This window comes from Papilio xuthus, unplaced genomic scaffold, assembly GCF_000836235.2.
Source record: "Papilio xuthus unplaced genomic scaffold, Pxut_1.1 DF824992.1, whole genome shotgun sequence".
Taxonomy (NCBI): domain Eukaryota; kingdom Metazoa; phylum Arthropoda; class Insecta; order Lepidoptera; family Papilionidae; genus Papilio; species Papilio xuthus.
In genome coordinates, this window is record NW_013533657.1 from 2,055,977 (window position 1) to 2,078,614 (window position 22,638).

Here is a 22,638-nt window from a genome sequence, read left to right on the forward strand (position 1 = left end):
AATTTAAGTTGAGCCTCTCTTTCTTCTATAGTTTTCGAATGTATGAGACAACTAGAAAGAATTTTGTTGTAAACTACGAATAACAGACATCTTTTTTGTAGTTATTGTAAAAAAAGTATGCTAAAACTTCAGATCAACTAACCTTATTAGTCGCCTTCCATAGCAACTATCTTCGAATATCACCTGTCTTGCCTTTTGTATAGCTTCAAGGGAGCAATCTTTCTTCTTTTGCAATGCAAATTTTTCTATTTCTTCGATGTCCTTCTTGCGCTTCCTAGCGTCTATCTTTTTTAGCAGCTCAATATGACCCTGTATGCAGTAGGTTATATAAAATATCATTCAAGTGTTAATCAGCGATTTGATTTTTTGTAATTTACGTCTTACTTGCTTCTTAACCTATATTCATTATACTACTTAATAAATTGTCAGATTTTCATCACCAAAATTTTAGAAATTTGAAGCGTAAACTTTCTAATAATTACATTGCAAATTCATCGGTAACTTAACCTTAAAATTATTTCTATTTATTTCTTACTTTTGTAGTATCCGGCCATGATTTTATCCATTCCTGTGACAGTTCTTGCATCCGCTGGATATCTCCATTGTCGATTGTGGGTACTTCACAATTGCGCTGTCTTTTTATTCTATCCCATTCATCTTTGTGAAGGATAAGATATTTTTGTGAACCCATTAAAAATAAAATACTTACTAAATTATTATTAAAATGACATTTATTGACAAACTGTATGGTCATGCAGAAAAAGATATGAACTTTTGAACAAAGAACTGTTTATCCGTTGATTGAACTGTTGTAATGTTTTAACAGTGGTAAAGCCCGCTCAAACATCTTTGCACGAATTAGCCCGGCTCGCCCGGTGAAATACCACGACCACACAGAAGACGTTTCGTCTGATGAGTGTGCGTCCCGGAGGCCTAATTTAGTCCCCTTTCCCTTCCCACCCTTTTTATTATACGGAAAGGATGGGTTAGTGGTAGTGGACTTTCCGGATGAGAGGATGCATGGCAAGAAAATATTTTCTTTCTGTGCATCCTCTCCTACGTCGATTAATGGTAGGCAACGCATGTGCAATTGCGTATGTCTATGGGCAACGGTCACTTCGCTATTTCAGCGATTTCAGGTGATCGCTCGCTCGGTTGCCACCTTATGATATAAAAAAATCCAGACAAACCCTCTAATCCTTACTGATATAATATATTATATATCCTTACTTATTATATAAGGTAACTATGTCTGTCTGTCGGTCTGTCTGTCCATCTTTCAGGCAAAAATTACTGAATCGATTTAAATGAAATTTGAAACACAGATAGTCTAGAGCCCGAGAAAGGACAAAAGCAATTTAAAAGGACTTTATGTAATACAAGATTTAAACAATTTTAAGCTTGCATTTGTAACGGGTAACGGCTGAACACTTCATTGGCGTCAGTTTTGGTGCGACATAGGAAATGAAGCGAGCGTACGGACGCGGGCCGTTTCACTTCGCCCCTCTGCAATTTATCATTGTCGGATGAATGCTGTTTGCTCATGATTTTTGCACAAAAATAACCCCTTGGATATCGTATATCGTTTTCAGTGAAATATCAATATGGATGATACGAATAACACTAAAAATTCTTTATCCATATTTCACTGTTTTCATATTTATAGACAAAGGAAAATATGGAGAACTGATCGCCAACCTTCGCTAGTCGGAGAGGCACCTCAAGAAGAAGAAGAAGATATTTATAGAATCTGGTTTATGATAAGGATTACTTGCTATAAGAAAGCATTGCCACAAAAAGGTATCGAAAATGTTTTCCTTTTTTTTTAGTTTAATTATATGATATTAAAAGGTATAAAGTAAAAGAATATATGATTTATGGGAAGTGCCGTAAGTAGGCAGGTAGCGGAGTTTAGAACGCAGGTGGCGCTAACAAGATTGTGGCTTTCGAATGCTCGTAAATTTCGGCGGTAAACAACAAAATATATCTTATTACTTACAATATTGTAGCTGATAATTTTATATAATATTAGACTATTACGTTAAAATAGGAACCGTATAAGACCATGTTTAAGTTTTGACTAGAAAATAGTATAGCTAACCTTCGTTCGATTTCGAACATAACAGGCCCACTATAAAGTAATTACCAATTGATGTCTAGCTTTTATATCAAAGGCACGAGAGCTTGTTTCATCTTTCCATACTTTTGTAACGTGTATTGGAAGCCTAATCAACTTGCATACAGTTTCCTGTGTTTTTCCGTTTGACGCGGCTCCGAGCCATGTAAATTTATTCATGAAACTGTTTTCTATGCATTGCCGTGAATCCCTGCAACGAAACAAGGCTAACAAAATAACTGACAACTAATATTAGTTACATTATAATGTTATTTATAACTGTACGTGTAATTGGAATAACAATGGATATACGATTTTTTTTTATCATAAAATTTGAAAACAATTTATTGATAGGCATTATTTTTTTGCTTTTCTTCCTTCAAAAGGTCGCAACTTATATCTCTCTTTATTTTATCTGCCCTCATATCAGAATGGAAATATTTTTTAATGTAAGATTAGATCAAAATTTCGATTAATTTGTCTGGGAATGACATGAACAGTTTGTATTAAAAGGACTAATTCGTACAGACAAGACACATCGCTAGGCACTTGAGAGACAGTACAAGTGCTTGTCCCACGCGTCGCCACTCGAGCTTTTAGCTACCTGATAACCGCTAACAAGGACTTCAAGTCTTCAAGTTGAAGAAAACCATAGTATTTAATGTTTTTATTAAATTTGTAAAACAATATTTGTGTCGATGCTTGCTAAATATATACTATCGGTCTCTCTGTAATTGTGAAAATACTTGATTAATAGATTCGTAAATATTGTTAGACTAGCTGTAGCCCACGATTCCGTCCGCGCGGAGTTATTAATAAACTTAATAAGTAGCCTATGTGATCTTCCAGGCTATGTTCTACATCTACGCTAAATTTCAGCGAGATCTGTTTAGCCATTCCGGAGATACCTTCAAATAAACATCCGTCCATCCATCTAAACCAGTGGTTCCCAAGCTTATTTTATCTACTGCCCACTATGAGAATAAATATTTTTTAGCGCCCCCACATTAGAGTTTAAGCAATCTTTTAATTCATATTAGTTGATGTTCACAAGTTGTTGTTCAGAGTTGAGAGCTCATGCAGTCGTTGTCTAGGAGGCCTCCTAGCTAAATAAAATTACAAATCACCCCCCAGGCCTCTACACAACGCCCCCATTTTCTTTCTGGGTCTCTTACCGCCCATTGAGACCTGCAGCGCCCACAAGGGGGCGTTATCGCCCACTTTGGGAAAGAATGATCTAAACATTCACATTTATAATATTAGTAAGATTTTAATGATAAGATGTTTGGATTACAATGCGTATATAGTTTACTTTGAGAGGTGAATTAAATCCTTGGTGTGTAATAAAAAATATACAATTTCAAAGTAAATGCTTCTGTAGAACCTTAGAAATATTTTATTACAGTTGTTTATATATACAGGTGAAAGTTATGACTGAAACATCGTAACATTGTGAAGATACGAATGGGAACTAAAGTTTTATTTATCGTTTTTATTTGCCAGTAAAATATAACCTTTATTTTATCTATATTGTAATTGATGAATAGAGTCTAATCGTATGATATAAAAATTGCAATTTAAAATTCCTTTATGTTAAAATAATTTTAGCTTGAATTTTATTATGAACGTGATAGTTTAGATAATATAATCAAATAAATCAATCAAATGCACGCTAGTTCGTTAGTCGCTTTGTTAGTATACAACAGTTGGAGCCAATATTGACCCGCAAACAAACGACAAAGTCGTCAAACTGCGCACTATATGTGTACCTATCTAAAATATTATGTAATAACGCAAGTTTTAAATAGATATAGAAAAATAAATTTAGTCTTATAAAAAGTAACCTGTGTGCAATACATATAGGCTGGGAGAAAAAAAAACGACGTCGCTAAATGACGTTAAACCTTCTTTGTTAAGCGTGAGTTTCTACTGCTTTATTAAAAACATATTTTATCCCTTTCGTTCTCTTTGAAAAGGACAGAGATGTAATAAATTACACAACTATAGCAGCAGTAGAAAACTTTTTTTTTAAATATTTTTCAAATATTCCATGTTATTTTTCTTAACACATACGTAAGTTATTTTAAACATTTCTTCATAAAACAAACTTTTCAAAATATATTTCATTCGTATCGTATATAATGGAGATAAATAACTTATATAAATGTAAGCTATTCATCTCCATTGCATATTTACTTTTTATTTGTTGTGTAATGAAGAGTTACGAAGCGCACAATTGGCGCCTCCGCCTGAAAGCTTACTACTTCAAAAACTATAAATTTCACTTTGTGCACGAAAAGTTACTATTTTATTACCAATGTACGATTTACAAACTGTTTTATTAATTTTAATGAAATACTCAGTTAAATTAAAAGCAAAGAAATAACTGAAAGGCTATGTTACAATAATGTGGCTAAATTCAAGAAATAAATGTTATGTTATTAAAACTTAAAACTATAATATAATTTGTATACAGTTGTAAATAAGAATCGGATGACGCGATATCTTGACGATTTTTACATTTAATTTTAATTAATTTTTCTTTATTGATTTGAACATAACTTAAAGTACAGATATAAGAACGTCAAAACAATTGAATGACGGATTAATATTCTTTATATCACAAGAAACAAAAAAAATACTGGCTGAATAATTCTAATTAATAAGATAATTCTGAAGCTCTGAAAACAATATTTTAAAAAGTTGACATAGCGCCCGCACAAGACGAACAAATTGACCGTCCAGTAACAATATTTTACTCGGTACAGTCGGAACAGTCACGGTCACATCTGTGTACCGTTTAAATTAAAAGTAATTTTCTTATGCAGAATTAATTAATGACTAACGAGCTCAATAGGGTTCATCAGGCGGAAGCGGGCGAGAGAGACAAAACTATACGATAGTACACTTGAACAAAAGAGATGGCATGTCTACTCGTGAAGTTGAATGAATTTATGCCGGTCTATTTAGTAGCGCGTCAATTTGGCGCGAGAAAGGTTGTGAGTTAGGTTGGTCGTTCGATTCGTGAAAAAAGCGCGCGATTCCACGAACGTATCGTAAAAGTTAATTATTTGTTAATAAGTATTGTAGACACTTTTAAATAATTATAAAAGATATTGTTATGAATATTTTTAATTAAAATAGTTGTAATTTCTTTTAAATGAAGTGATCGAAGTTAAAATTGTGTTGTGAATTTTAGTTATCTTTACTAAGAAGCGGGAACATTACATACAAATAAAGATAAGAGATGTCTGTTTGTAAGCTTTGATGTGATATATGAGTCTAAGATGAACGGTGCTAGAAATAACGGAGATATAAAAAATATCAACACTAAGGGTATGTGAAAAATTATGTTTATATGAATTTTCTTAAATTGAAATTAATTTGCTTTGTCATAAAAATTGCCAAATTCACTTTATTATTATAAGACAATGTAACATTCTGGTTAAAAAAATCTAATATAGCTTAATTGAAAAACCAATTATGTTAATACTTAAATTGTTGTCTACGACCGTAGCCTTTAACTTATTTACGTAGCAAATCAATAAATGATTAAGCTACGAACGTAACCTTATGTTTTTCTGATTTTTGACTACTAATAATGTTTTTATCTACTATCTATAAAATAATAACTCTAATTAAATTACATTTACCTTAAAATTATAATCAGATTTTTCTTTAGTTGTTAAAATAAAATTTAGTAATTGATGTTAGGAATGCATATATATAACATAATAACTAGAAATAAATAACCTTTTAAGGAGCTATCTGAGTGCAAGGATATATGTATGTACTGAGTAATAGTTCGCAAGTATCAGTGGTAGAGAGCGTAGCCTCAACATCTTCGGTCGGGCAATAATTAGTGCTAATAGCACATTTAAGTGCTCATTAACGTGCTTTATCGTGAACCAGAAAATAGAGCATGTTTGCTGAATTCATGAAAAAAAAATCACGTGAAATTCTCTTGCTTATAAAATATATATACGAGATCTTATCGACTAACATTGATCATCTTGTATTCACTACGCGTAATGCCTCTCTATATACATCCTATGTAATTAATTTTAATATAGATCACAATTAATAAATTAAAATAATTCAAAAATTAATTTTAATATATTACGCTATTATTATACGACTTCAAAAAGGAGGTTATTAATTCGTCTGTATTTTTTTATCGTTATAAATTTCTTCGTACGACTTTTGGTAGTTACTATTAATAAGCCAGTATTATAAATGATGATCCATTAATCAATTGAAGGTAGCAATTGTTTCTCCCCGTTAGCCATGATAACGTAACTTCGTCAAACAAAGCCCTTCCCATCATTAACGCAATGGCTTCCTATTCTAATATATTAACGCACCTCTATTGTTTTTCACTATTCTTTTTTTGTGTACTTTATCTTTTATATCGTCGTGGCAGTTTATTAAATACTTATTTCGATAAATTATTTGAACACCATAAAATTAGGACTTATAAAGATAGTTTTATGTACGTTATTAAATCATAAAAATTCAGGGAGATCCGTTAAGCCGTTGTGGAAATATGTAGCAACCGACATCTGTCTAAACTTTTGCACTTATAATATTACGAGCTGCCGCTCACGACTCCGTTCGCGCGGCAATTAAAATATGCGTGACAAGTAGTCTATGTCTTCTTCCTAATTATTCTCTACATCTTTGCCAAATTTCATCAAGATCAGTTGAGCCGTACTGGAGATACCTTCATACATCCATCCATCCATTCGCATTTATAATATTAGTAATATTTACAGTATGATAATTTTAATACTTACGTAAGGGTAGTTTATCAGTCGGACAAGCTATCACATCGATTTCAGAGTGCTGTCTTATTTAATGGCCGCTGGTCGTTCGTGTAAAAGGAATTGCACACCACTGATAGAATTTAAAAGATGCCGAGAAAAGTTACTTGAATTAAACCTTTTCTAGAGTAAGACTAAGTTATGGGTTGGTTGCGTGGTTGTAAGCTTGATAAATTAATTGTTCGAGTAGAATATGTGTATAAAGTAGTGTTTTTTTATCTTTTTACGTTTAATTTTATTATTATTTTTATTTTAAATTAAAAGACGTACTCTTATTTGACGTATAATAAATGACGAATTGAAAACGTCATTGGCACTTCCGTAACAATGGAAAAATGATTTTAAAAGACAACTTGAGAAGTGAGGAGCCTTAAGTGGTCCGATCTTGAACAAAGAATATGGGGTGAAAATATAAAGAATGTCGTAAAATATTTGTTGACAGTTGAATAATGCTGTCAGACATTTTTGCGATGGCGGGAAATCAAAATTGAAGAAAAGAAATAGGATAACAAGTTGAAAAAAAAAAATTATTACTAAAAATTTTACCTTAGGATACATGTTAAGCTTTATTTTGGTTTATGTGGAATCACATATACTTTGATTTTTGGGGCGTATTATTAATTTTAACCGAATAGAAAAACATCGTATATGAAAAGAGTATAAAACTTATAGAACAATCTAGAAATTATTGTTGTATTAAACTTTGTCCTCAAGTTTGAGCATAGCTCTTGGCGATTTAGATCTAGACACGTTGGGAACACCTCGACTCACATCTTTGTTAAACTTTCAGCACAAATCACTAGGGAGTGGAATAGACGTGAATAAAAATGCTTTATTGTGCTTCAAGGTGGAAAGTTTCTAGTGCGCGGAGCCTTATCTAAAAAACTTTCTACATATTGAAATCCCTTATCATATATGGAACATAATTTTTAATAGGTCAACGACCTCTTGAAGGAATTTTTACTTTTATTTCTTTTGTTTTTTTTTATAAGTAGACGAAATAAAAATGATATTTTAGTTACTAAATGGACACAGTAATGATTGATATAAGCATTAATAAATACCATTTGTATAAGTGAAATATATGAACGGTTGTGATTAATAAGTGATTATATATTCGAGACAAAAGCTAAAGTATTGTAAAAAAATTATACTGATATTTTAACCAAACTAAGTTTTCAAACAGTCCTTTAGCCGTCAGATGTTTAAGCTTATGAAAATTGAATTGTTATCACGATGTTTTTAAATTATAGCTTTTAGTAATAGAAATGTACATTTGTATTCGAGACATGGACATAGGACCGAACAAGGAAACAACGCGCCATTCCTGGAATTTTGTTACATCATTCATTAAAGCATTACTATCCAGAACTACAACGCGGTTCAAAATAAACTAACTTGACGACTCTATTGCTTTTATAGTCGATTAAGAAATGTGTAGAGACGTCTAAAATGTTTTGTAAAACTATTGTACTTCTTACGGTCAAACATATACGAATGGCAGTTTGCGGTCGCAAAATTGATACCGGCAACACGACAACTCTAAGTTGGATAAGACGGATGTGTACGACGGCCCTTAGAAACGTAAATAATATAGTCAGTAGAATTATATAAAGCTTTCCTATTCAGATTTGGTCGACATACAAGAAGAATCAGAATAAGCGATATCCATGAGCTTAGTTCAGAATAGGGACATGAAAATGCTTTCAAGTAAAAATTCAAATCGTGTCATTTTTGAAGTCTCGGGAAAAATTTTTAAGGTTCCGTTACGCTATTATGAGTATGAATGTTCGTATTTTACTGTATATGTTATTTTTATTTTTATGTGTATGTGGTGTTCGCGCTGTAGCAACGTTTTTCAAAGTAATATAACACCTTATAGTCCTTTTAAATGTCGAAACGTCTTCTAAAACTTAGGTCATTTTTCCACGCAGTCGAAGTTAAATAATTCATAGACTTGCCAGTTGGAAAATAAAATGTAAAGTTTAAATAATAGAAAACATTCAAAGATGATAATTCACGAGGCATTTTCTTCAGTTAGGCCTTGCAAATGTCAGAGTAGGCACAAGGGATGGGTTCGCACCCTTAGAGATTTATGTTTGGACAGGAACAAGACGGGTGGGCCATTGGTGTGAAATATTAAGCTCCGATAGGATTACAAGTTAGCCCAGCTTACTAAGTTTTGTTGAAAATAAATGTTATGTAAGAAACTGTCGAAATTTAAGCCTTATACATTGATAAAAAAGGTCGCTATATGTTGGTGGATTTAAAGTAATGTACGATTCAACTTGCTATTTTTGCAATAAATTACTATGTGTAGGAATTGTTTATTAATATTTGAGTTGAAGCAATGATTTATATTATAATTTCCTTTCAATTCTTTATCATTAAAGCCATGTGTTTACTTGTATTTAGTAAAACGAAAGGTTTTGCTTAATTTCTTGCATATAATCGTATCATAGCCCCATTAAATGTCTGACACATTGACTTATTCCCGTCAAGTTTAACTTACTAGCTTTTTTTCACATGTTACATCAGGACAAACTACGTATTCTTAACGTTCATACGTAATCCAAAGCAATAAACGCATTAATATGATGAATTAACGACCACCGTACACGAGTGTACGACTTTGATATCAAATATTATTCATGTAAAAGTTATAAAAAATGTATTTATATAACTTGATCAGCAGTTATCAAACTTTATTGACTTCCATAGTCATCCTTTTGGGAATCGAAGTATTTGACTCTAGGTTTGATTATTTTAGGCCTTAGATTTTGTTGAATTATTTCTTGCGTTCCATGTTCACTACGTGTACTAGCTTAGTAGGCACGTTATATTAATAATTTGACGAATTTGTCCTTAGGAACCCTATAGTGCCCCTTTTATATTTTTTTAATTATCATCAGTACCTACTTTGTTCCAGAATGTTCCCGAAGCAGCAGAAATTCTAAGACGAAGGTATGCAGGGACATCCCCGGGAGAGCGTGCGGCGCGCAAAGCTCCTGTGGTTGGTGGTCCAGATTGATTATTGCGAGCTTCACTTTAGCCTTCGTTGAATCACAAGGTAAATTAGATTCCATTTATGTTTCGTTATACGTATTTAAACAAGTAAGCACTAAAACAATGTTATTTAACCACTGTTTGCAAGCAAGTTCTGTAACAATTATAGTAGCATAGGTTTGTCAAAGTTTACATTTACTTATACAATTTTTTTATCTAATCAGCTAACTAAATATGATAATTTAGAAGCAGAAACATAGATACGTGTGTATTACGAGACACAACATGTAAATCTATAACGACAAAGGATGTAATAAAACAGTAAATGAGTAAAGCACTCAATATGTTGGCGAGCGAACTTAATAAACAACAAGCTGATAACATTTCAATTTCTATGCTGTAATCGTCTGTATGACGAATGATTCACGCCAGTAATGCGCAGATGCGGTGCGATGGCGTAACACGATCTGTCTACATCCAATGTACTCCTTCATATGTAAGATTGCTACTCACTAGACATCTTGTCGTAGTGCGAATTGAGATTTATCCGAAATGGAATACAAAATACTTGTAACCCATTGTAGATCTTTTTTATCTGTGCTACAATGTATGTATAATGTATGTTCCGTAAATGCATTTATATTAAATAATAGATTTAATCACCTACTATAACAAATTATTATCACAAAATGATGTGATTTTAAAATGTTTTCTTTGAAACTACTAGCCTGTACTATTACTGTTTTAACTATTTTAAATTCAACTATTGAGAATGAGTTTTTAAGATTAAAACCTTTGTATAAAATATATAGACAACCCTGTTATGATATTTAAAAAAAAACAGAGATAACAATATATTTTAAATGAAGATTTCGGTCTTAGAAACTCACGGTTAGTCGAGTTAATCCGAAAGCAACGTTTTTATATTTCCAATAAAAATTAACAAAAACAAATGAGATCGCTATTTTCCCTTGCTATTCAAATGGATTAAAGCTTGCACAATAATGGCAATTAAATTTATACAGAGCGTGGTGAATTGTGTATGCCGTGTGTACATCCACTAAATAAATTAGCAGTTTGGTTGGAATCGTGGTAAGAATATGTAATCGAATCGGTGCATGCTCTGATTCTACATTAAATCCATCATTACGAACATATGCACATGTTAAAACTACTTATGCGTCTTTATACATGAGTTCTAAATCTTGAAATTTCACTTATAACTTTTTAAAACTTTTATTGCCCTGTCTTGAAAAAGGTTGTTCGAAAAAAGTTTAGGAATCTCTGATTTTATCTAACTATACCGTTGTTAATTAGGTACATAATTAAAGAGAGCTTGTCTATACTAACATTTCCTTGTCGGATAAATTGATTTATGAGATAACTTGACCTGGAAGCAGCTAATGCGAGCGAATTAGTCCCATCTGGATTCAGAGCTGCGTTTCTAGATATAAAGCAAACTGTACCGGACCAACTGGATAAAGCTAACGAATGAACAGATTAACTTAACAATACATTTAACATAATCAGAGTATAAATATATTTTAATTACATTAATCTCGTGGTAAAAATAACATTTTAATATAAAAATGCAATATTGAAATTCCATATTTAAATATTAGTTAGCATGTTTAGATGTTATCTATAAAGAAAATTTTCCTATAGATTTTAATCGAAGGCATTTTAAAATTATTAGGTTCTTTAAAATTATTAAATGCAACTACCGTCAATGCTTGCAATCAGTAGTTAACCATCTTGTCGTCTTATCAATTCGCGTCCTTCCTATAATTTTGCTGGACCGAGCTCGGGGCATGAACTGGTCTCTAGTAAATATAGTCTGTGCTTTCTCTTATCCCGATATTAACTAAATGTACAGATATGATTAATCGATTACGCATCGCTCAAAGTCGATGGGCTCTTGATAAACAGTTGATAATTATGAACCAGCTTGTAACCGATACTCATTGAAATTACGTCCAGGTATAAATTGAAAATCTACTTTTATTTACTTAATACTACATTTTTATCTACGTCTTCTCTCCTGCTTACATTTTTAATATATCTTTTAGAAACTGTATGTCGGACAATTCCGCGTCAATTCATCTCATGTAGATGCTGTCAAGTGTTTGTAATGTTTTCACGTTATCTGCTAATGATAAGTTTATATTGGATATAAAAATACTGTTGCCTTTTGTTTGTTAATGAAAATACACATATATACTTTATGTATGAATTACTTTTTTTATTATCTATTCAAGGACATGATATATAGAAACTCTTTCGTGTAGCACTTAAATATGTCAAAGAAACAATAATCATTCGTCTCCTCCCACAATGTTTATTGTCGTTATAGTTCCAGTAATGTGGAACAATATCACAGATGCGAGAGGCCGATGAGAAATAGATCAAAAGGTTTATAGTGTCATCTGTAAATGTCGCAGGCACTTTACAGTGGAGCCCAGCTGTCGTGATATATCCAACAGCAGAGATTAAGTTTGGCTTATGTCTTTTATCATTACAGAACTATCAGCGTGCTGCAGTAAAGCCAATGGGACCTGTCGAAGTGTCTGTGAAAAGGTACGTGGAATTTACAATTAAACTTTAGTATAAGTTATATAGTTTTTTGCCTGGTAGTGTCCTTATGTTGTATACTCTTTGTATAATGTCTTGTTCCACTAGAAATAGGAAAATGACAATCACTAACATTTTACATTACTGGTTCATTAATTATTATTGACTAGCCGTTGCTCGCGTCTCTGTCCTTGAGGAATTAAAAAAACTTCTATATGTTCTTCCAGACTACGTTCTACATCTTTGCCAAATTACAACGAAATCCATGTAACCTTTCTGGAGATACTTTCGAATAAACATCCATCCAAACATTCGCATTTATAATAATAAGATAAGTTATTTGCGTAGTAACTTTTATGATAATTGTTGACAATTTGCCACTTGATGTCACTGTATTTGTTTAATATCAACGGGTTTTTGTATTATTGTTTTAGGTAATAAATCGTACATAAATTCCTAATCAAACTTTTCACAAAACAAAATTGACTAATTAAGTAGATTTACGACTTCCGACCACCTTTCCTCTCGAGATATTTTTAAAGCGTCGGTCCATATTAAGGTCATCCGACTTTTTAGAGTCGTGACATTGTAGACGGCTCAAAGTTCTTTGATTCATTTCGTTTAATGGACAGTAATTGTTCTTTGATCTTCTGTAATAAGTTAATAATGGTAAGAAATAAAAAGATAAGTCATTGACGTGATTTTTTTTTGTTTTAAGTATTGTCTTGTTAGGACATAAAGAAATAAAAGTTTATGGTAAAGAAATAGCCCACCCAAAGTATTTATATTACGCGTAGATCACTGATGTAATAAATAAATTAATATTAATGTATCGTTTATCATAAATAGAAGTTAGAACTTCGTACCTAGTTTTCAGAACATTGCTTATTGTTCACAAATATTCAAATTTTGTCGTGGTATATGTTCATTTGAAGTAGGAAATAACACCGTTTCAGTAGTCGAGTACGTAATTACTTAAAACAAAGGCCATAATAATACAGTTGCAAAAATTGTGCCCAAACTCCAACGTGTCGCGAAAGTAGAGTTCACAAACCAAGCACTACAAACACCTGGCCACTTGATTTTGTGAAAATAAACTAAGAAAATGAAAGGGTAATTTCAGCTGGCTACACTTAAATTATTTTGTAGACTTGTTATTTTAAAAATAGTACCAGAGATATGAAAATACTACAAAATATTAACCCTAATGATCCCTTCGTGTTTCCCACAATTTTTCTTGTGTTTTTCTGTATGCAGATGTATTCCGTATGCAAGCCAAGATGTATTTGTATTGACAAACCAAAGCACGAGCGAAACTTCACGCGATTTATCCCATTGTTTAAATGTTAAGTGCGATGTATACAGAGATACCTATTGAAGTAAATCAATTGTTGCGACGTTGATGTAATGTTATCGATGTTATTGTTTAATTATATTACTAAAATGTAAATGCATCATCGCTATTAAAACAATAAACGGGTACAGTGAAAATAAACCTTAAATATTTCAAATGCTTAAAGTTGTTGATATTACTGTGTTAAGGTCATTTCGGATTTAAAAAAAATTTGGAGTTATAAATAGACTAGGGGATCCATATATATCTTCTATTTTTCCATACATTTCTAACAGCTATCATGTTTGAATTTGCTGTCCATTTACTTTTATAGCTCTCTACATTTGTAACAAATATAAAAAAAATGTCTTAATAAATAATAAATGTATGTTATAAACAATGTCATAAGTTACATCGTTGTATTCGAAACACATCGACTATAATCAAGACGCGCGTCACATTGTGGATAGTGTTCCGAGAACGCGCGTCCACTGAATAAAAGGGAAAATTATTAAAACTTGTAAGCAACGGACGGTTCGTTCGTATTTAATTCCGTCTCGTTAGGACTGCGTGACGGTCGCTTCCTCCACCGCGACACACTCTGAATATCTTACAATCGAGTGCATTCGATGCTCGATTTAGTATCGATTATAATCTACACGATGACGGATTAATACAGCCGTTGAAAACAAATGGACGGAAGTCTTGTGACAATCTCGATTTATACCAAATAATGTTCTACGGTGATGATATGCATACAAAGTCGTAACATGGTTTTTAATCGATAACGATCCTAATAATATTACCATCTGCTTAGAGGAATTATACATAAGTATATTTTTCATTATATAACAAAAAGAAATATTCTACATTACATTTTACATAGTCAATTCTAAACGTCATTACAAAAAAAGAATTATTATGACGAGGTATTCTGATTTTTTTACTGTATTGTCTCAATATAATATATAACACTTTATATATATATATATATCCTTATATCGTCTGTAAATTTTAAATATACGTTCAAATGGGATGGCGGCAATCTAAATAAAGTGGGCCTGTTAAGCGCTCTGTTAATACGCTTAAATAGTCCTTTTGTATACGAAGAATTAAATCGTTAACTATCTATTACCCGTATATTTAACTCTAATTAAAGTCCGCAATAAATTCAATAATATGTTGATAATTCAGAGCAAAAAATCCTAATATTCCTAGAGCTTAAAATTAAACTGAACCCATTTCTAAAATGTATCACGGATTCATTTCTTAAGGTTTACAAGATAACAAAATAAACGTTAAAAACTGTGATTTTTTATGAACAAATAATATAAGTAATTCCTCAATTATCAAAGTAAATAAAGGATTATACGAGAGAGGAATGTAAAAGATCTATTCATTGAATTATCAATATTTGATTTTTACCTAAATAGAAATACTGTTCATCGGCTTATAATCGATCTAGCCAATGTAATGACTTAATGACAATGGCGCCATGTTGTACGCGGGACAAGGGACATAGGGCAAGGGGTATTGACATCAGGAAATACTTCTTTTATTGGCTTTTCATTGAACAGTTCGATTGGGTTTTACCCAGCGGAAAATAATACAAAGTTATCAATAACTGTAACTAATAATTTTATTTATCATTTTATGTAGCTAAATTTTTTGATAGAAAATAAGTAACGTATATTCCTTCTGTATGTTTTTTGATGTTAATAAACTAGCGTTTGACCGCGGTCTCACCTGATGTTAAGTGGTCGAAAGTTGTTTGCCATAGTTTGCCATAGTGTGCATGTCATTTGTGCAGACTTATGTGCGATATATGTTTGTATCATTTAAAACTCAATTGATCGTACTAGGATAACATAAGTAAACATTTCAAGCGCTAGTAGAGTTAATTTATAATGCTATTGAACAACCGACGGGCGGCGAACATACTACACAGTCGAGAACTAACTACATAACATGTTGATAACCAATGGCATACCGCTCTTTGTAACGTGCGAACATGTGTGTTTAGTGAGAACACGTCTTCAGATCTTGTCTTGGTTATGAATCTGTCAGCGCGTGTTGGTATGGGAGCTAAATTGCAACGTTTGATTGCTGTCTTTATGTCTGAGTTGTCACGATCTTATACTACTCTTGGACAGTAGTAATTCAATCAAGCCTACTAATAATCCTAACAAATCCAACGCATCTTAACTATTTTCAATCGCTTTATTTTGTGTGTTAGTTTTTGTTTTATTTTGTTTATTTTTAATTGTCATAAACATAGCTTTTCTTGTATACGTCTAAATGTTCATAGTAATAATTGTCCCAAAAGATTGTGTGTAGATGTATTTTGTATGTAGCTGATATAGGTCAAGTAATTATTATAGCTTATACAAACAGATGTTCCTTAATTGCTTAAAGCAAAACGACTGTTATTATTTGCGCCAGATGTTTAAAGGACGATTTCAATTAAGTGAATAGTAATTAGTTTTGTCGTTTAGATGCTATTTATAAAAATGTTACAACTTCAATTAAAAAAATCCTTTTAGTAGCATAATAGAACACACTATATGTACGTATTTAATACTACTTGCGCCAGCGACTCCGTTCGCGCTCGAAGTTTTTTTTAATACCGCTGTATTAAAAAAAAACTTAGTAGCTTATGTGTTCTCCCAGACTATGTTCTACATTTATGTAAAATTTCCTTCTATACATGCAACCGTTGAAGAGATACCTTTCAACAAACCGCCATCCATTCAACTAAACATTCGCATTTAAAATATTATTAAGCTATTAGTAAGATGTTAGCTTGTTTCTAAATTTTTGTATTAATAATTATTTCAGTGTTAAATTTGCATTAAAATATGTATGTATAATCATATTATGAATGTTATGTACAGCAGGAGATAGCTGAATGTGTTGGCTTGCTGTCGTGGTTTGGGATCCCGGGAGCATTGTATTAGATGTGACTAATGTAAATTTAATTATAATGTATCCTACAAATTACAAGACTACAGGAAGTAATAATAAGTTTATTTGAATTGTGTTGCTAACAAATTGTATAATATTTAAGGATTTTCGGAACTTATACGTTTGTGTAGAGGGACCCTTGTCAAGTGCATTTAAAACTCTTTCAGATGACGAATTAGTCACAAATGCAAAAATGACACGATTTTAACAAGTGTTATATATCCTGTTTGACTGCGAGTGTCTACGACATTTATTAATCAGCGTAGCAGGTGCGTGTGAAATGGAACAGTTATATTGTGAATAAATATCGAACATTTATTCCGTAAATAATTTGCCTTAAAGTATATTGTAAAGTTAAGTCACCCTTAACTTAGGGTAGGCTCCGAGCCCCTCCGAGGGGACGTATAGGGAGCTGATGATGATGATGATGATGATATTGTAAAGTATTGTAATAAAGCGTCGGTTGCTCAGGGGTAGCACTTGGCTTGTAATCTGCAGGTCCTGGGGTCGAATCCCGCAATGTACCAATGTGTTTCTCGATTTTCGATTTACATATGTACATTTATCCGATATTCTTACGGTGAAGGAAAACATCGTGATGCAACCTGCACATATCTGAGAAGAAATTTAAAGATATGTGTTAAGTCGACCCAACCTGGGCCTGCGAGGTTGATTATGGCCTAATCACCCCTAACTTAGGGGAGGCTCCGAGCCCCTCGGTAGCGACATATGGTGAGCTGATGATGATGAATGATATTGTAAAGTGGATCGACGTTCAAAGATTCATCTGTAAAATATAAACGTTTTTTATTACCTATTAAAATTACTCAAAACATAAATACTTAAAATTTGTTTATACATAAGCGTAATATTTTTTTTTATATCATAGATTTAAGAGTTTATGTATTCATAGAAATAAGGATGTAAATAAATAAATTTATATTACATATTTTAAAATAGATAACTGAGATCTGAACTTAAACGATTTGTTTGTATTTGCGGTTTTCTTTTTTATACAGTGTCGTAATCGGTTATAGATGCCAGTTTTCCCTATTAATATTAGATTTAAGTACGTCAGAGTGCGTCCGTGGAGCTAGATCAAAGAGCCCGCCGGCTTTGATGTGCCGCGTATGACCCAACTTGTCGCGGCCGAATGCTGCTATATTTATTCACGTCGCTATTTACTGTACTTCGCCAAACTGATATTCACACTTTGAAAAAAAATTTATACAACTGTTTTTTTTATTATCTTTTTTTTTAACATTTTTAGCACACACTTCTACAGAAGAAATCAATTTTAATTCTATTTAGCCAGTGGAAGGCGGGACAAAGCAGATTTTGTTATAAACGCTTTTTATTATTTCATTTTAATATTTCAATCGAATGTCTCCCACATCAATTACCCTTTAAACATCGTTTCAATTAATGGCCGACTGTGGGTGGTATATAATTGACGTTAAAAATGGTGTATCGATTTTTCTTTACCAAATTTATATTTCCTATACATTATGGAAATTTAAGGCAAAACAATAGAGTCCTTTACTAGGGAATAGTGAATACATTATGAAACAAAGCCCGGACAATTTTTTTTCTTAAAACAAATTAATTTGCACATAACTAAACAGTTTCTAATACTGCTTTCACTAAAAATGTTGTCTGAAATTGATTGTATTATTATATTTTTACGATGCAATTAACATGTGATATGTATGTAGAGTAATGTTTTAGTGTTTAATCTTTATATATATAATTCTTCTGTGAGTGTGTATGTCACTGAACTTCTCTCAAACGACTGGACCGATTTTGATGAAATTTTTTGTGTGTGCTCAAGGGGATCTGGGAATGGTTTAGATTCACAATTTTGTCCGCTGGACAATGTTTTTTTAGTTAATTTTTAATTTATTAATAGTTGTTGATTTTGGAATGTTTTACATTGGATCCGACAGACGGCGCTACCATCGCAGTGTCAAATTTTAAATAATATTCGAATTAAAGACGTGTAGACAGGACAACGTCTGTCGGGTCCGCTAGTATGTACCTATTTTTCTTATTAGAATACACCGTACTTTCTAGCATATTTATCTAGGTTTTGTTCTGTAATGTATAACTGCACCAAATTTTATTAAACAATATTATTTTTAACATTATTACGACAATCTTGAAAGTTTTATTTAAGGTAATAATTAATGGAACATGATAATAAAAAGATTGTCTATCGATAGAGACTTAAATAAAAATATATTATCATTCCGCTTGCAGTATAATGATTATCCTTTATCCGGTGTCCAGATTTATTATAATTCAACGTGTTGACGGCTGTGGATATGCGACGTGACAATCTTGTCACGGTGGCGTCACGTCGCTCCGGGAACCCGGCGTGACCGGGATGCCGATAGCATGACACGTCGCATTCCGATCACGTGTCTACAACTTTAGCGGCGTTTACCCGACGTCCGCGATTCCCAGCCTCGCTCCAATAAATTGCACCAATATTGATGTTAGATTTATTGCCCCGCACATGGTGTACGACTTATCTAATACATTTTTTCTTTTGCGTAACTTTTATGTTAAAGAAAAGTAGAATCTTTTTTTTACCGAAATGAAACATAAAGTTATGTGATTATTGTTAAGAGAGATTTTAAGCACAAAATAATGAAATATGATACAAATATTTTCCCAGGATAGTTATCTATCCCTTTCGAGACAATACAAAAGATAAAAGAGATAAAGATAATTAGACAAAGCTCATAGAAACTAATAATAGCGTAATACCTCACTAACACAAATGTTTCATTCCCCTTCAACTTGAAAGTTGCGAAAACAAACAAACTAATGCGTCGGGGACGTTCAAAGCGGGTGAAAATAGACTCATCTGAAATCCTTTCATGTCTGTCCGTGAGCCCCGGTCCGGCCCACGTTCGCGACACCGTGAGACGATGTTCACTGAAGGATAGAGTATCCACACTGTGACTTCTATCAGGATATTACACTCCAATGTAAGCTCATTCGATACCTTACACTAAAAGAGGGTAATATGCTTCTGTTTCTAGGATGTAGTTACATATACATCCTTGAGTTTTTATCATTTTTAGTCAAGTGGGGGAAATAAATGGTTATGGAGCACGTTTTATTTTTTTTATTTGCCTTAAACGTCTCTTGAAGACTATTGGGGCTGAAATGTCATTTTCTGTTCCCGAGTATGGCCGGATGTTTACTAGCCCCAATGATATCACGTAACGCCAATTAAATAAAGTAAATACAAAGTACTTAAGAGCTATGTCATAAAATTTGAGCTCCCTGACTACAATAAAAAACTATTTTTACACCATCGACAATCTGCACTTTTTTAATTCATGTTACCAAATAGTTTGCCGTACATTTTGAATACGGACCAAAAAGCTTATTGAATAATTTAATAGAAAAATTAAATTATATAACCAATGAAAAGAGTTAATATCTAGAACTCTTTCTATCGGATGAGTCGGGATATATAGATAGATTTAGGTGTCTTAGTTCTAATTAGAGCTTTTTTAAATTAGTAAATGTGGAAGTATTATCTTTCTGTCACAATGTTATATAGAGCGTGCAGTAAAAGAGTTGTCAGCGACACCTCACGTGCGACGCGACTGTGAGGTGTGAGGTGTGAGGTGATATATTTTTGAACGGCCGCGTCCGTGCGAAATAGCTTCAAAGAAACTCGCTTAGATATAATGTAATGAACTCCGCCGGTTTATTTACGACGAATGAACATCAAACGGTAATTGAAGGCTATGTGATATTTTTCAGCGCATCATTTAAATCGTTAAGACAAATCTGGATTACAAGCTTTTAGCTTCTGGAATTTTTATACATATTTAAGTTTTTAAAATATTTTATATAAGTGTAAAATTGGAAATTCGTTATTATTTTTGTAATTTATAAACCTAAATAAATAACTATCCTTATTTCCCTACTTAATACCTTCTTATCCCTACTTTATCGCCGATATATTACATACGACAAATAAGATTATGCAACACACCGCAACATACATTATCATGCGTGCTAATGCATAATATTTCTAACATATGCATGCATTGCGCATGACAATAATGCATAATAGAGCAATTACAGCAATGTTGATGAAGATTTACATTGTATGTAAGAAGATTCGAATGTAAATAAATTAAAACAAATAGCGATAGAGCCTTGTTGCGACAGACATTCAATATTCTACGTAAGCATTAAAGGATTTCTATTCTTTCAATATGACCTTATTTATCATGTTTCTTACCTAAAGTCTTCAATGTCGTTGTATGTACACGCGTATATTTTATTTGCCAACCAATCTTAATAATATTATAAATGCGAATGTTTTTTATGGATGGATGAATAGATGTTTGTTACAAGGTATCTCCAAAATCGCTGAATGGATCTCGCTAAAATTTGGCATAGATGTAGAACATAATCTGGAAGAACACATAGGTCATTAATTAAGCTTTTTTTTTAATTTCGCGCGGAAGAAGTCGCGGGCGACAGCTATGTTGATGTACATTACCAAACGCTCGTAATGTCGCATTAAACATACATTAATAACAGCGTCTTTATCGTTCAGAGTTTACGAAAACGAATACTTAGGGGAGTCCGGGGAGAATGCGTATCACTCTGGCTCGTTAATCACAACGCCCGTCGTGCCGGTGACGTCTCCAACTCCTCCTAAACTTTATTACCCCGACAAGAGTTTAGTAAACACACCATCGTAAACGTCTGCTCCATTTTAAACACTCACAGATAAGAAGTGCGGTGATTTATTGAATAAATTCGCTTATTTAAAGTCAACCGGTAACCTCGCATTTGCGGTCATAACTCAACTTCTTTTAACGTATTCGCTGAGTATTTTTTTAATGCGATTTGCTCGTAAATTATTGTTAATGTTCTTATTGGGCGGTCATTGCCGTAAGTGTTTTTCTATTTATTTTTATTACAAAATCACAGAAAAAATGAAAAATTATACACGCTGTACTACACTAATAGTTTTGGATTTCTATGGAATGCTACAGAGTTAGAGGAAGACGGCACCAAGTAAAAATGCTTAAGAAGGAAGTGAATTCAAATACCACGGCTGTTATATAAACATACTGTGCTGACTTGTAAGGAAAAGGTCGGAAAGGTTCCTACGAATATTGGTAGATAATTCATTAGAGCGATGTAAACATGAATACAAACACGTAGGAACAAAGCGTGACGTCTGACAATTGGCGAGGCAAACTCATGTTAATTGCGAAGTACGGCGAGCTAGCGTATGTAAAATGAGGCGGAATGTTTAGCGAGAGTCGCAAAGAAACATCAAAGGCGTTGGAGGCGGCAATTTGATTCCGTCCTTTGATTACCGGGCCCCTACCGCACTCGCTATTTTCGACCCGCCACTATATTTGAGTGACACCGGTACAGGGCTATCAAACTTCTTGATTTATTACAAAGCTTGGCAAAATTTAATGTTTATACGCTTCTGTTTTAGCAACTTTAGTTATCTAAGTCACGATAAATATGCGAACTAAACTATGAAATCTATTTTATCCATCAACACTTGTACGTTATAGAAAATAATGGCTGTCGTACGCAACTCCGTCTGCGCGGCATTAAAAAAACAACTTAAATAGTAGGTAACGATGTTCTAGATCTATGCCAAATTTCAGTGAGATCCATGCAGTCAAACACCCATCCATAATGCGAACATTCGCATTTATAATATTTGTAAAATTAGGATACATCCGGGAATTAACTAGAAAACTGTTGTAAGTTTCTTAAGTGAGTAGTTTGCTGTATCAATTCTAGGTTAGATTGAC

At 32.7% G+C, this 22,638-nt stretch overlaps 1 protein-coding gene across 1 annotated transcript in view; it reads left to right on the forward strand.

The window, feature by feature from the left end:
* The first annotated feature begins 5,108 nt into the window (after nucleotides 1-5,108).
* Reck (Reversion-inducing-cysteine-rich protein with kazal motifs) overlaps nucleotides 5,109-22,638 on the forward strand; it is a 30,487-nt gene continuing 12,957 nt past the window's right edge. The window contains exons 1-3 of the mRNA XM_013324712.1: nucleotides 5,109-5,452; nucleotides 9,869-10,009; nucleotides 12,467-12,522. Coding sequence (XP_013180166.1) covers nucleotides 5,404-5,452; nucleotides 9,869-10,009; nucleotides 12,467-12,522 — 246 coding nt within the window. The 5' untranslated portion in view covers nucleotides 5,109-5,403. The remainder of the gene's footprint in view (nucleotides 5,453-9,868; nucleotides 10,010-12,466; nucleotides 12,523-22,638) is intronic.